This window comes from Orbicella faveolata, unplaced genomic scaffold, assembly GCF_042242905.1.
Source record: "Orbicella faveolata isolate gen_17 unplaced genomic scaffold, um_ofav_v1 contig_46, whole genome shotgun sequence".
Lineage (NCBI taxonomy): Eukaryota > Metazoa > Cnidaria > Anthozoa > Scleractinia > Merulinidae > Orbicella > Orbicella faveolata.
Window position 1 is genome coordinate 24,582,258 of NW_028301576.1, and position 15,514 is coordinate 24,597,771.

At 38.1% G+C, this 15,514-nt stretch overlaps 1 protein-coding gene across 1 annotated transcript; it reads left to right on the plus strand.

The window, feature by feature from the left end:
- Positions 1 to 10,905: 10,905 nt before the first annotated feature.
- Positions 10,906 to 14,395, plus strand: LOC149099053 (uncharacterized). The gene is made up of 2 exons (XM_089278783.1): positions 10,906 to 11,355; positions 12,987 to 14,395. Exon 2 carries the CDS (start codon positions 13,048 to 13,050, stop codon positions 13,837 to 13,839), a length of 792 nt encoding a protein of 263 aa, XP_089134909.1. The 5' UTR covers positions 10,906 to 11,355; positions 12,987 to 13,047; the 3' UTR covers positions 13,840 to 14,395.
- The last annotated feature ends 1,119 nt before the right edge of the window (positions 14,396 to 15,514 follow it).

Below are 15,514 nucleotides of genomic sequence, written 5' to 3' on the forward strand. Positions count from 1 at the left end.
TAGAATAAGGATGTATAAATAAATAAATAAAATGTGCAAGGGTAAAAAAAAGGAAAAGTTCCTAAACTTAGAAAAAATCTAGAACAAGAACCATAAATAAATATACATGTATAGCTAATTCTATATGAAACAAAAAAGCAGTATTTGATAAAAATTCTTCCACTTTCTGATAAAAGCTTCAAGGGTTATATTTTTAAAGCAATTTGTTGAGGGATCTCTAACTTGTTTTTCGGGAAAGAAAGAGAGCTGTCAAACATACAATATTGCATTCCTGAATATCGTAAAAGATGAAGTATTTGGCTACAAGAATGATATAATTTAAAATATCTTGAATTCCGTGTTGCTATCGTGCCAACTAAAATGGATATTACAGTCCATGAGGGTTATTGTCTTTTGACAAAACAAAATCATTATTACTGGATTGGATACCATAGGGATAAAATAATACTATTTCTGATTGCCCAGCACTTGCGCCCTTTCATGTGATGGATATATAACCTGCCTTTTATTGCTACAATCCTAAAATATTTTTCTTGCAATAATAAATGTACTCTTATATTACTATTAAAACACAATATAGATTTAGCCAGCCCACAAGCGGAGCTCCCATAAAATACTTATCTTTTAATGAAAAAAAAAACATTTAAATAAATTCACCAAAAAGGATTTCATCAAACCGAATGAATTGAACGGACAAAACGAGAAAATTTACATAAACACAATATGCAAATTTCCATGTGCGAGTCTCAAATAGAAAATCATGTTTGCTTTTAAAGCATAGAATTCTCTACGAAAGATAACCGAATGAAAGAAAAGTTAAGTACTTCATAAAGTTAAGTAAATCATCATTCAAGTAAAGCTAGGATGTGCATATAATAGCAGAAAACGTCGAAAATTTTAAAGAATTACTCCCCTCAGGCTGTAGCTTTGCCAGTCGTTTAAAAAATCGAATCCCACTTCGAAGTAATACTGTACATTGCCATTTTGTTTTCCCGAAAGTTGCATTAAATGGGCGATCTCTATTCCGAACACAGTTGAAAGCGCATTGATAGTCATGTCACCCATCAAAGAAAAGGTAAATGTCGTACGAGTCCTGAAAAAATAAGCGGGAAACAGCAAGAATTTTGTCAACGTGAAGCTTCAACCAGAATTCTGAGGAAAATCGTGAAGCCTAGTTTCAGCTTAGGAAGTAATAAATGTTTTATGATCAAGAAAATGAAAAACAAGAAAGTTAGAATTTTTTTTAACCAACAAAGGCCTGTGATCTTATGTAGCAAAAACACATCTAGCCCATCTGTATCTTCTTAGTATCTAAGTTTTGACATAATGTCGTGGATTCTAGCGGGAAAAGAAAAATATAGCTTTTAAAATGAAGGGAACATATCAAGGCGCTCAACAGAGGGATATCATTTGTAGTAAAATGCATCTGACGCTTCCCGATAAAGGAAATATATAAATGTCTGTCAAAATGTGGCAGTCATTAATTCCAATTTTGTGTCGTTTATTTTCAATAACCGTTTAAAAAAAGAATATTTCAAGAACTCACTTAACTACACATGTGCAAGCAAACGGTTTTTTTTTTGTCACAAAAAAGATTATACGAATGTTTCTGTGTTATTCCGCATGAAAAGGAGATTTTTTTTCAGGTTGATAGCTTTTTCTTGCTCACGATTCTCTCAAAGTCATTATTCCATCCGTTGGAATGAGGTGTCTTTTCTTTAAAGTAACCTGCAATACTCTGCCTGCACTGAGAAATTAGTGACAGCCTGAGTTAGAATCGCAAAACTAAAACCTGCGCTTCAAAACTGAACGCGAAAGACGCAGATTTGACTTGTCGAACGCGATTCCCAGTTTGGCCATTTTAACTCATCCTTTTCTCAGTCTGTTAACAACCCTCTCTGACACTGAGTTGATATTATTTCAACTTACACGGCAAATGAAAACCGGATCATGGCAATTTCCTCCAGCAAATTTGAATTAAAGGCATGCTTCAAGAAAACTGTCAGTCACTATTACAATAATGCGTCAAAAGCATTGCGGAGTTCCTATCAAACAAACACGGTTTGACTGTAAGTTCTAGACATCAAAGAAGTCTGAGATACAAAAACGCACGCATTACATTATTGGTAACAATGCACTAGAATAAAATTGCTAACATCAGATAAGTTTAAGCTATAGGCAACAATAGCAGACATTTTCTATATTTTTTGAGCAACTGCTTTTTCCCCGCTTTGTCGTTTTGCTGACGTCATCGAAGATCGTTTCATGGCAGAACGCTGCTGACTTTGACGGTCAGGTTGACAAGCAATGAAATTTTGAATAAGATACAATGAATGAGTTGCCAGTAATCAGATACCCGTGTTTGCGAAAAGAACTCTGGGATCGTCAGGGGGCAAACATTGCAAGTCGCTAGAAGGAAATGTATGGCGAAAAGTTGTTTCGACGCCCAAAAACATGGTTTTGGAGAGAGATCAACGCTTTTTCGCCGTTGTTTTATCGCAAATTGATTTTGGCAATTTTGGTACTTGGAAAATGTAAGTTTTTGTTTGAATAACCGTGAAATAAGTGAAAAAATTTACCGATAAACTCCCTTTTGCTTACGTGAGGTTTATTGTGAAATACATTGAAGAGAATATTGAAAATTTCAATACACGCCTGATCTCGAGAGGCTACCCGGAGCAAATGGTAGAAAAGACCCTCTGAGAAGTTAAATATTAAGACAGAAAAGAAGCTCTAAAACAGAAATCGAAAATTGCAGAATGAACTACTACCCTTTGTGTCGGGCTATTTCACTCAACCGTCAATACCAAGCTTTGGAAAGCATAATCACGCACAAATGGTACTTTCAAATACAAATACTTAGAGATATATTCAAGGAACTACCCTTGATCTGTTATAGAAATGGAAAATCACTGAAATACGTGCTTGTAAAAGCAAAACAAAGGCTTTGAGCAACACAGTAGCCACACAGCATGAGTCGCGCGGACTCATTTGTCATTAAATCAACCCCTGACAGTGCAATGATCGCCACCGGGCTTATTTCCAGTATTATTTGTACGACTGAGCTTTCAAATAAGCCAAAAGTAGCCTGTACACAACTTAAAAGGCTTTACTGGGTTATTCCTCCGTCTCGATTTATACCTAATTAATTTTGTAATATTTTCAGACCATTACGCGATGTAAATTTCACAATAAACCTCACGCAAACAACGGAGTTTATCGGTAGATTTTGTCACATATTTCACGGTTATTCAAAGAAAAACTTACATATTTCACATATTAACATTGCCCAAATCCATTTGCGATAAAAACGACGGCGAAAAAGCGTTGATCCCTCTCAAAAATCGTTTTCTTGTACCTCGAAACAACTTTTCGCCATACATTTCCTTTTAGCGACTAGCAATGTTTGCCCCCTGACGATCCCAGAGTTCTTCGCGCAAACACGGGTATCCGATTACTGGCAACTTATTCATCAAGCCAAATCTTAATTAAGTTAGATGTCAATCTCAAATATCGAGCGTTGACATATTTTGTAAAATGATTGATATGCAACTGATTTTCGTCTGAGCCCGAAGACAAACCCCGAGGAAAAGCAAGAAAATAACCAAAGTAAAATTTACCTTTAACCGTCTGGAGAAAAATATCTTTCAAGGTAAGAGAAATGTCTTGCGAAAAAAAGAAACAGTTCCGCACATCTGTCTCGTCTTTTCGATTATATGTTGGTCGGGTTGTGGTAAATTTTAATCGTAATAATTCGGACATAGCACCAAGAGTGGCGGGGGATATTGACTGAATGGCGGTACTCATCTTGAACGTTATCAAAACTGTCTGTTTCATGAAATAGAGTCAGGTCGCTTGGGCTACGAAAAAATTTAATCCTTCCGAGTGAAGGCAATACGGACTTGCTAAGTTAACTCTACTTTACTCTGGTGTAGATTCGACCCATTTAAGAGTCCCTGCCATAAAAATGGAAAATAACTCGGTAAGGGTCAAAAATTCGATTTCGCTCATATTTTCATGGTAGATAGGCTAGGGCATAATAAAAACTACTGGACAGTTTTTTTGGCAAAATATCCTATTGTTTCAAAGAAATAGGCAAATTACCAAATTCCGTTAAAATTGTCATTTGACGCACCATTTTATTAAACAGGTTTGAGAGCCTCGCATACAAAACCACATCACTCTTCCGTCTTTAAAACACTCACATATTTTTGTGCAATGTTTAAATGTGTACTGGGTTGATTTTACGGAATGTTACGTTGTGTTTTTGGGTGCAAAATAATTAAATTTCAAAGACATGTATTTCATTCACTTAAAAGTACTTCGTGAATATAATTAATTTTTCACCATGTGCGAAACCTTCAAATGGATTAAGCTTCTGGTGGTTGAATTGCAGAAAGACGGTCTACAGATTCCTGTAAAAATTTCTTTGGGCAAATCATTGTGAGCGAGGCGAGGGCTTTTCAAAGTACGTTAAAAATGCAAACATTTCACAATTCCCTCGTCAAATTTCAATTTACGGGTTAGACGTATATTTTAGCATGCGCCACATGACTTGACCTATGTTAAGTTGAAATAGACACAGAGCTGATAATTTCGAAATGTTCTAACCTCATTTGCTGTAAAAGGCAGGTCCAAAGCCTATTTGACGTGTTTCGTCCCACATAAAGCAGAAGTCTGCTTTTGTTTACATAACGTCCGATGTACATCGCCAACTGTCAACTTATTTAATGGTCGAATACCATGAATCTGTGACCCTCTTTCGACACATATGATCACCACTGCATCTAACTCCAAAACGGCTAAGTCATTTGTAGATAGTTGCTTGCTTTGCACTACACCAAAATATTACGTTTGATCATCATGGTTTGATGGCTTGAATCCTTGCTTGCAGCGGTTCCTTGTTCGTCACGCAATGCTGTCATCCCATTTTAGGGGGTAGGGATAGGACAATTTCTATCCTAATACGTAAGGCTCCGTAAGCCTTTAGAACCACTGGGAGCGCACAATCGTGTTGACAAGGAAGAAATTAAATTAAAAAAGTAAAAGAATGAATAGTTTACCATTGTCCCTGTTGTTATCTTTTACTCGACCACCGCTACCTACATGCCTTGCGTAATACTGTAACGCTAAAACTCATACCTAGGTCTTTTCGCGCTGTGCAATTATTTTTGGTTTACTAGTAATACAGTGGGCTACCCTCGGGGAAATGGGTGGTGACCGCTTAATGGGGCTAGCCCCTTAAATAGAGGTTGGTGTACCTTAAATATTTAATTTTTCACTATCGGGTTATAAATTTCTAGGTGAACATGGAGTCAATTTAAGACAATCATGATAGACGTGTGTTTGAATTATCACTCGTCATGCACCTTCAATTTCAGAATCTTATCTGCCATCGCCCGGCCTTTCCAAAACAAAGTTTTTAAATTTTGAGTGGCCGCTTAAATGAAACCCTTATCGGAACGACCAAATGGTGGCCGCGGTGGTAACCGGTCAATAGGTGTTTTATTTACAATATTTCACTGACAATAATTTTGGACTGTATTGACAACAGTCCTCTATTTTCTGTTACAAACATACCAATGCCTCGCCACTAAGCAAACAAAATACACCAAATAAAATGGCATGGCCAGGGCTATTTACTCACGTAATTACTAATTAAATTTAGTCTGTTTTTCTCACGAATTAGACACGTGATTTCCTATTTTTATTTCAGCTAGTTCTTGCTTCATTGATCTATAATTTGTTTATGGCGATTTTTTAAAAATTCTAGTGAGTACAGGCACTAGCTTTATCAGCTGTTGTCTGAAACATCAGAACGTACAAATGTGATTAGGATCGAGGCCAAGTACACTATGAAATACGACTATATAAATATACACATATTATTATATATATGAACAAACAGATGAACAATGATTAAATTGTTTCACTTATCCTGAGAGTGCTCTATACAAAATAGATCAAAATGTGTAGCATATGCCGTGACAGCATTGCGTGACGTACAAATAATGGCTGTAACGCCGACACGCTTATCAGCAATGGTCAGCAATCGATCAAACATAATATTTTGGCGCAGTGCAAAGTAAGCAACTATCTACAAATGACTCGGCCGTTTTTGACTTAGATGCAGTGATGTTCGTATGCGCAGAAAGATGGTCACAGATTCATGGTATCCCACCAATAATAGGTTGACAGTAGGCGATGTACATCGGACGTTAACCTTGTGTAAACAAGAGCAAACTTCTGCTTTATGTGCGACAAATGTTGAGAGATCGACTAGAAACACGTCAAATCGGCTTTGGACCTGCCTTTTACAACAAATAAGGTTAGAACATTTCGTAATTATCAACTCTGTGTCTATTTCAACTTATTATAGGTCAAGTCATGTGGCGCATGCTAAAATATACGTCTAACCCGTAAATTGAAATTGACGACGGTGGTCAAATATATGCATTTTTGACGTACTTTGAAAAGCTCTCGCGTCGCTCACAATCATTTGCCCAAAGAAATTTTTACAGGAATCTGTAGACCATCCCTCTGCAATTCAACCACCAGAAGCTTGATACATTTGAAGGTTTCGCACATGGTGAAAATTAATTACATTCACGAAGTACTTTTAAGTGAATGAAATACATGTCTTCGAAATTTAATTATTTTGCACCCAAAAAGACAACACAACATTCCCTAAAATCAACCCAGTACTCATTTAAAGATTGCACAAAAATGTTTGAGTGTTTTAAAGACGGAAGAATCATGTGGTTTTGCATGCGAGGCTCTCAAACTTGCTTAATAAAATGGTGCGTCAAATGACGATTTTAACGGAATTTGGTAATTTGTCTATTTCTTTGAAATAAAAGGATATTTTGCCAAAAAAAAAAAACTATCCAGTAGTTTTTATCATGCCCTAGCCTATCTACCATAAGAGTATGAGCGAAATCGAATTTTCGACCCTTGCCGCGAAATTAAGAATTTGTCTTTTTTCACAGGCAGGCACTCTTAAGATCATATAACGCTAAAATTTATTTACAGCCTCGAAGAACTCTCCAGTAGATAACCTACTGTCGGTTTTACTCCGCTAGCCGGATAAGCTACATGTCGAGGGAAATAAGTATTTGCTAGATAGGCCAATTTCGATACAACCAAATTTTAACTTGGCTCCGAGGCTTAGGGGAACATAACAAAAGTAATAATTGTTAATTATTCAGCCTTCATCCTCGAAGCGAGTTCATTTATTTTATTCCCCTAAGCCTCGTAGCCATTTTAGAGTTTTAACATATTGAAATTGGCCTATTATGAGCTATTTTGTTCTAACGAAATGAAAAGTGAAGAACCTTAAATTTCGCAGAAACATTATCTGCTAAATGGGCTTGCTGGTTAACAGAGTTTCCTTCCGAAGTGTCAGACAAGTCTGCGACAAGATCGGGGCTTCTCGGGCGATATCTTACAGTGCTAGATCTCAAAACGTCTTGTCGGGCTTTGTCGGTTAGTGTGTGGTGGACCAAGACAATTTGTCGGGGCTCGCGCGCGCCTCAACCAATTAGGAAATGTCATGAGGGTCACGGCAGTGGAATAGGCGCCATCTTGATTTTGGACGACTTGGCACCAAGCCTCAACGCTGTTTGTCGCGACAAAAAATCGGCTAGTGTGCGGCAAGCTGATAGCCCGACAAATTTTAACCCGATTTGACTACGACAAAAAATCGGCTAGTGTTCGGCAGCCTTTAAATGTACAATAATTTGCTACCTGGGTTTCATTCTTGTAAAGACACATAACTCTGTTACAAGAAAATAACGAGGGTATATCGTTTAGTTCGAGATTTTAACTTTATTACACTTTACGAAGTTTCTCAGAGCGTTTTACGCAGGTGTACTCGAACCATAGGCGTACGAGGTGGGGGGGGCGAGGGGGGCTACAGCCCTCCTCCCCCCAGCTACGGAAAATTACGTAATTTTTCGGGCAAAACGGTCATGATTCGGGCAACGACATTTGGGAGAAAACATTAAAAAATAATGCTGTTGATGTGATTTCCAAAACTCGCAACAAAAAACGTTTCTACTTTTTATGAAGCTCTGTGCGATTAGACGCCCGACCGGGTGTCTGTAGGCCGTTAAGTGGTTTCTTCAGTGAGTTAGTACCTGAAGCAGTACCGTGAGCATACCGTACGATCGTACCGTATAAAGTGTACCATTTGTATCTGCTGCTGATCATAAGTATCGTTGGCGCACCGAAACCGCCACGGTAGTCAGTCGGGACAGCGTTTTCAGCCTTTCCTTTTAGATTTTAAGGCTTGTAAGCTACTTTCTCTGACATCTGCCTTGCAAAAAAGGACTTAGACTGAAATTTTATGAGGGACCTGGGGTTTTCTGTCAGCTACATGTTGGCTAAATATGTGTCGTGGAAATCCACAATAAGGATATTATTTCCTTCCCCAATTTTCCATCAACAAAACAAGGACATGAATCAAAGCGAACGAAGACCAAGGCTTTTTTCTTGTGGTGGCTCTGAAAGGGCCGTTTGGAATGCCTTAACAATGGGGTGTTTTAATTTCTTCCTTGAATTTTTCTTTGGAAGTGTTCCTCTAGTACGTCCATGTTGTTTACCATCTTATTTACGTGGCTTCTGAATTCATTGAAGGCTTGCAGTGTGCGCTGCAAGTCTGCTGTGGCCAAGACTATCTCGAACGACTTCTAGGAATGCCTCATGTTGTTCTTTGAACGTCTCGAGTATGTCGAGACGTTCGTCTCGAATATATGATTGCTTCTGTAACGCGTCCAAACGGTCCATCTTCAAACACAAATGTCACTGTTGCTGATGAGCTGATCGCTGAACGAACGCCATGAAAAGGAGCACTTTCTCTTTTAATAAGTTTTAGATTTAGTAGATTGAGACTGTTGATAGAGGACATTGAGTATGCAAGCTTTCAATATAACTATCTTTATGAACGTTTATGTTTGTCACGCAATTTGAGTGCGTTTGCATCCCGATTTCAACACTCACACATTCGGGCATTGAGTAATTTTTTCGGGCAACAAGGTCACCCACCCCCCCCCCCCCCCCCCCAAGTCCGAAAGTGCCCGTACGCCTATGACTCGAGCAGATACATTCGTAAACAAATTCTCTAACCTTTCTGCTCTTGTTGCTCAGACGTTCTTGAGTTCGTGCTGGGATTCTACTTGGTTCACGATCACGTCGAAAAATACGATGACGCTTCTGAAGATGCTTTTTATCAAGTTGAAGAGTTGACAGCCCCGGTTGATAACTCCTTTGGTATAACATGATTCTTGATAAATTCACTCCAAATGTTCGCTCGTAAACTGATTTCTCGTAAGGCTTGCAGACCGACCCGTTCCGAAAACACTTAATTTCCTTTAGTGTTGGTCTACCCGAACGGTGTGTAACGTCCTTTACTGTTGGTCTAACGCGAACGGTGTGTTCGTTTGTATGTGATTTCATCGCCCTGCAAATCATGGAATCCGTGCTAACTTTTCACGACAACAACTTCTGTAAATCTCGTGTGCTGCACGCATGCACAGGTGGCGCATGCGCTTTAGAGACCAGACGAAGATTTGTGACTGAACGAGGAAAAAAAAAAAGGGAAAACCGAATTTTAAACCCAGGCCTCACTGCCTGGGTAATGAGTAATTCACATTTTTTTAAAGCTTCTGTATACAAGAATTGTAGAACAGTTAATAATTGCGGCATGTCTTCATGCGAAGCTTCGATAGGTCAATTGGTAGGACGCTGGAGTGCAGTATTTTTCCACCTTCTTGCGGTAATTGGTTCAAATCCGTTACAAATGATTAATTTTCGTTTTTTTTTATTATTATTTTTTGCTGCCGTAGTTTTCTTGCAATTTCCTTTGTTTATGAACAAAAACAAGACCTTTAAAGCTTGTAAATTTGCGCAAGTGGTGAAAGTACGTACGCACGTACGTAGGAACGGACAGGCGTGGAACGGACAATGACGTGCCAACGAAAACTTTTTACCTCGATGGGCTACCAACTTTTCTAAGTATGGTATCCCGCTGTGGCACCTTCGAGGCGCAAGTTCTTCGCCGTTAAGACAGCGTGAATGACAATCCAAATACTCCAGTGTTTGAAATGTTAATGCTAACAACACATTAAAATGAAAATATAATGCTTGAGAAAAGAGGATTTTTAACCACAACGAAAACCGATTTCATTTTAACAACTGAGGTTTCCACTTCTGTCTCGTCCCCAGGACCTTTGCATTTCATCGCCAACCGCGGGGCTTGATGAATTTTTCAAGAGTAACAGGCCCACAATTCAACTGCGTCACTGCCTCGAACATTACAAAAAAAATTGTTGAGTACGAGACATTTTCCGCTCAAAATTACTGACAACTGGTTCATCCCTTTATCTGTCCCATGACGTGATATTTGATTGTTTAATAGCAGACCGCTATTGAAATTGTGCCGTCAGATGGCAAGCTGCAAATTTTGCATAATGTATAACTTTAAGCCGAGTTAATTTCAAAGACTAACATTTGGCGTCTTCGGTAATATCGGTTGATTCTCTGTTTAACAGACCGAATAAAACGCGAAGTTTGATGCAAATCAACTGATTGTCGTCTGAGGAATGGAACCGAAGCGGAAAACAGCAAGCAATTTGCCAACATGAAGTTTTACCTTAAATGCTCGGCAAAATTATCAATCCGAGTCTCAGCCTAAGAGGCAAGTAATGTTTTCTATCAAGAAAATGAAAACAGAAAGGTTAGAATTTTTTAACCAACAAAGTCGTGTTTGTAAGGAACAGAAACAAATTCAGCTCATCTGTCTCTTCTTTGTAAATCAGTTTTGACAGATTGTGGTGGATTCTAGTGGAAAAAAGTGGAATACCGAAAAAATAGCTCTTAAAATACCTCTTAAAATTCAGTCACATAACAGAGGGATGTCATCTGCAGTAAAATTCCTCTGACCCTTCCCAATAAAGGAATTATACAAATGTCTGTCAAATTGTGGCAGTTATGATTCAGCTTTTGTGTCATTGATATTGATTTGCCCAAAAAAAAAGGAATGTTTTTACAAAGTCGCTTAACTACTCATTATTGATTCTTTTATGACAGATCGCTATCGAAACTGTGCATCAGATAGCAAGCTGCAAATAGGCTCATTTTAGGCCAAGTTAATTTCAAAGGCTAAACGTTGGCGTATTCGATAATATCGGTTGATTCCCTGTTTAACGGACCGAATAGAACATCAAATTTGATTCTAAATCAGCTGAATGTCGTCTGAGGCCTGAAACAAAAGCGGGAAACAGCAACAAATTTGCCAACGTGAAGTTTCACCTCAAATTCTGGGGAAACCTGTGAAGCCGAGTCTCAGGGTAGGAGGTAAGTACTGTTTTATGATCAAGAAAATGAAAAACAAGAAAGTTAGAATTTTCTTTAACCAACAAAGGCCTGTAATCTTATGGGGCAAAAACACATCCAGCCCATCTGTCTCTTCTTCGTATGTCAGTTTTGACATAACGTCGTAGATTCTAGGGGAAAATGAAAAAAATATTGCTTTTAAAATGAAGGGAACATAGCAAGGCGCTTTGACTCTTATGCAAGGAAATTTTCCATATGAGTCAAATTTAAGCCTAATTTAGATGTCAATTTCAAAGATCAAGCGTTGACATAGACTGTAAAATGGTTGATGCAACTGAATTTCCCGAAGACAAACCCCAAGAAAAAGCAAGAAAATAACCAATGTAAATTTACCTGTAATTTCTTAGCAAAAATATCTTTCAAGGTAAGAGAAATGCCTTGCGAAAAAGGAAGTAGTTCAGCACATCTGTCTCGTCTTTTCTATTAAATGTTGGTCGGGTTGTGGCAAATTTTAGTCGTAAAACTACAATCCTGCCAAAAATAGCACCTTAGATGACCGCGGATATTGAATGAATGGCGGTACTCATCTAGAACGTTATCAAAACCGACTGTTTCATGGAATAGAGTCAGGTCGTTTGCACTACAGAAACATTTAACCCTTCAGATTGAACGCAATACAGAATTGCTAAGCTAACTCCGCTTTACTCTAGTCTATATTTGACCCATTCAAGATCATGTAACACTAAAGTTTATTTACAGCCTCGAAGAACTCTCCAGTAGATAACCTATTGTCGGTTTTACTCCGCTGGCGGATAAGCAACTTCTCGAGAGAAATAAGTATTTGCTGAATAGGCCAGTTTCGATATATCGAAATTCTAACTTGGCTCCGAAGCTTAAGGGAAGAAAACAAAAGAAATTAATTATTCAGTCCTCATCCTCGATGCAGGTTCATTTATTTTATTCCCGTAGCCAAGTTAGAGTTTTTATATACTAAAATTGGCCTATTATCAGATTTTTTTTCTAACTAAATGAAAAGTGAGGAACCTTAAATTTCGCAGAAACAATATCACGTAAATGGGCTTGCTGGTTAACAAAGTTTCCTTCCGAAGTGGGGAATCAATAATAAGCGTCCTACAATAAAGCCTATGAAAGGCAAAACTTCCCGGATAGACACCCAGCGAACAGGCGACGAGTAGCAATGAAAAGGGCGAGGTGACCGAGATGGACTTCTTTCTTATCGAAAACTAACACTTGCTCAACCATTTTTCCTTATATTGGTAAAATTTGTTATTCCCAATCTGAAATAAGGTATTATTCATCAGCACATACTTAAAGCGGTGTTCGTCAAATCAGCTGAGCAAAACTTCGTCCATCTGTTTATGGCTATATGGGCATAAATTGTCACACAACACTGCTCTTTAATGAGCTCGTTTATCCAAAGCGAAACATTATCATCCGGCGAGTAAAATATGTCTATGACAACTGAAATTCGTGTATATTATAATCATTTATTCTTAAATATTTACCGGAACACAGGCATATAAAAACGTAACATTATTTATTAAATTTTTACGTTTGCTTTCTCTAAACTAGCAACGGGCTATACTAATGTACTTTATTTCATTATCATTCTTGTTTCGAAATCACCTTAGCTGGGCTGGAATAAACACGAGAACGCCATTGCAGAAAGAACGTTGAATCCGGGTTAACAAGATGACTACTGATGATTCTCCAGTCTGGTTCCCAGTCTTCACCACTGAATTTCTTGTGATATCGATTATCAATGCCATCACTATCATCGCCTTTGCAAGAATCTGCCATCTACGCAAGCGCAGTACGTATCTTATAATTAACCTGACGGTGGCCGATCTACTGGTGGGTACCGTGACAGGACCACTGTTTGTGTGCCACCAAAGAAAGAAAGACATGCTGCCACGCTTTATTATTAGGCCCATTGATCTCACCTTCCCAATAGCTTCCCAGGTCAATCTTTCCTTGATATCCTTAGAGCGGCTACATGCAACACTTTTTCCTTTCAGGCATTGCTTGATCACGAAACGGCTCTACTTTAAAATTATCGTCGGTAGCTGGCTTATAATTTTCGCTATTGCCTTTGTCATGGCTAATTTATCAAAACAAGCATTTCAATACGCATGGGCATCATTTAGTGTTCTCATCCTAGTTGTCCTTACAGTTTCATATATCATTATTATCGTAAACGTTCGAAGAAGTCCTCATTCTCAACATCATGGTTCAATTCACACGGAAAGGAATCTGTCAGTAACATTATTCATTGTCACTGGAGTTTCCGTTCTCACTATTTTACCCTGGGCTGTTTCCCATTCTATGCCAGTCGATCTACAGGAAGAATTGTCCGATACGTCAGGGATTGAAATCCATCTTGTGCTAGCTGCAATCTATTTCGCGAGTTCCATTGTGAATCCTCTTGTGTATGCCATACGAATGCAGGAATTTAGAAAAGCTATAACAAACCTTGTTTGTTAAAGTACGGAGCCCACCAAAGTGAATCCTTTACAGCTTCAAACCATGCATTAAACTGTAAACCACAGAAACGTTGAACTAGACACATCACTCAGACTATCGACGCCATCAACTCTCAACTAAAGAAAAACAATTCCAGGAGAAGACGCAGCAGTAAAAACTGAGCTGAGCAAAATACCAAAACACTTTATCCATTTCTGCCTTATAGATGGAAAATGTCCAACACTGACATTTTTTGTATGTCAATAGTTCCCAGAATCTTACGTTCAAGTCACTAAGGCCCAGGCACACCGAACTACAAGACTTAAACATAGATATAATACTAGCTAATTACACAAACAAGATATAAAATAAATAAAGTTAAATACTCGAATAGTTGAATAATTCGTATAGGTCGAATGTTAGACCTTTTCTTCTGATATCTAGTGAAACGTATTCCTATGTGCCACTTGGCCATACATTCTCTGTAATACCGTTCCCATCATGGTACATACTCGGTAATTAAACAAGTAATTTTTCTAGCTTGAGAATTAAAGGTATTGATCTGAAATTTAGCCCACATCATCTGTGTATCATTAACTTTAAAATAATTATTTGAGTTTGGGATTTGAATTACTTTTAAATGAGTAATTAACATTTCTTTTTAAGTGTCTCTATGCATAAATTGTTAAACAGTAAATAATTGCAGCATGTCTCCATGCGACACTTCGATAGCTCAATTGGTACAACGCTGGAGTGCAGTTTTTGTCCACTGTCTTGCGGTAACTGGTTCAAATACGTTACAAATAATTAATTTTCATTTTTCTTATATTTTTGCTGAGGATGAACAGCGGCTAGGTATATCGTTTACCAAGACTTCGCCGTAGTTTTCTTGCAATTTCCTTTGTTTATGAACAAAAACAAGACCTTTAAAGCTTGTAAATTTGCGTGAGTGGTGAAGGTACGCACGTGTGTAGGGACGGACACACGTGTAAGTCTGGGCCCTGCTGTCGCGCCTTCGAGGCCCAAATGCTCCGCTATTAAACACGGAGCGATCCTATATAAAGGGGCTGAGGTGTTCAGCCTGCCAATAACAAATCCCAACGGACTACCAATGCTCCCATTTGATTGGGTCTAATTTTAGCGCGTTGCCACAAAATTTTGGAGAGCGATGGGTGTAATTTTCTGTTTTATTTTACAAGTAAGCAATGCCTTTTGAACTAAATGAACAATAGCGTTAAGAGAAGAGTTTACAAAGAAAATTGACTTTTTTAATTTCAACTTCATAATTTTGTTCCTCCATTTGCGAAAGCCTATCGTATGAATTTGCGCTTTTCACTCAAATTTATAAGATGCCGTATCTGGTTCTTTTGATTCCAGAGTGTCTTTGCTCCTTCGAGGATTAATGCGGTTGAGAAATAAGTTTGGAAACTAAAACTCGTAAAAAAAAAAACAGGTACAAGCAGACTGCGAAGGGTATATATTATATCTACGGTAATATGGTTATTCTTCAGCCAGTTTACAAAAGAAATTCGATAAGGTGAACATTGGCTGCTGTTGTACTCTTGCGGCTAAACTTCAGCCGACCTCTTACGAACGCAACTTTTGTTTTTATTGCATTCCACCATGAGCCTTCCTTTTTCTTTCTAATGTCAATATTCTGCAGGCGAAATCTCACTTTGCATTTTTCAAGTTCTTT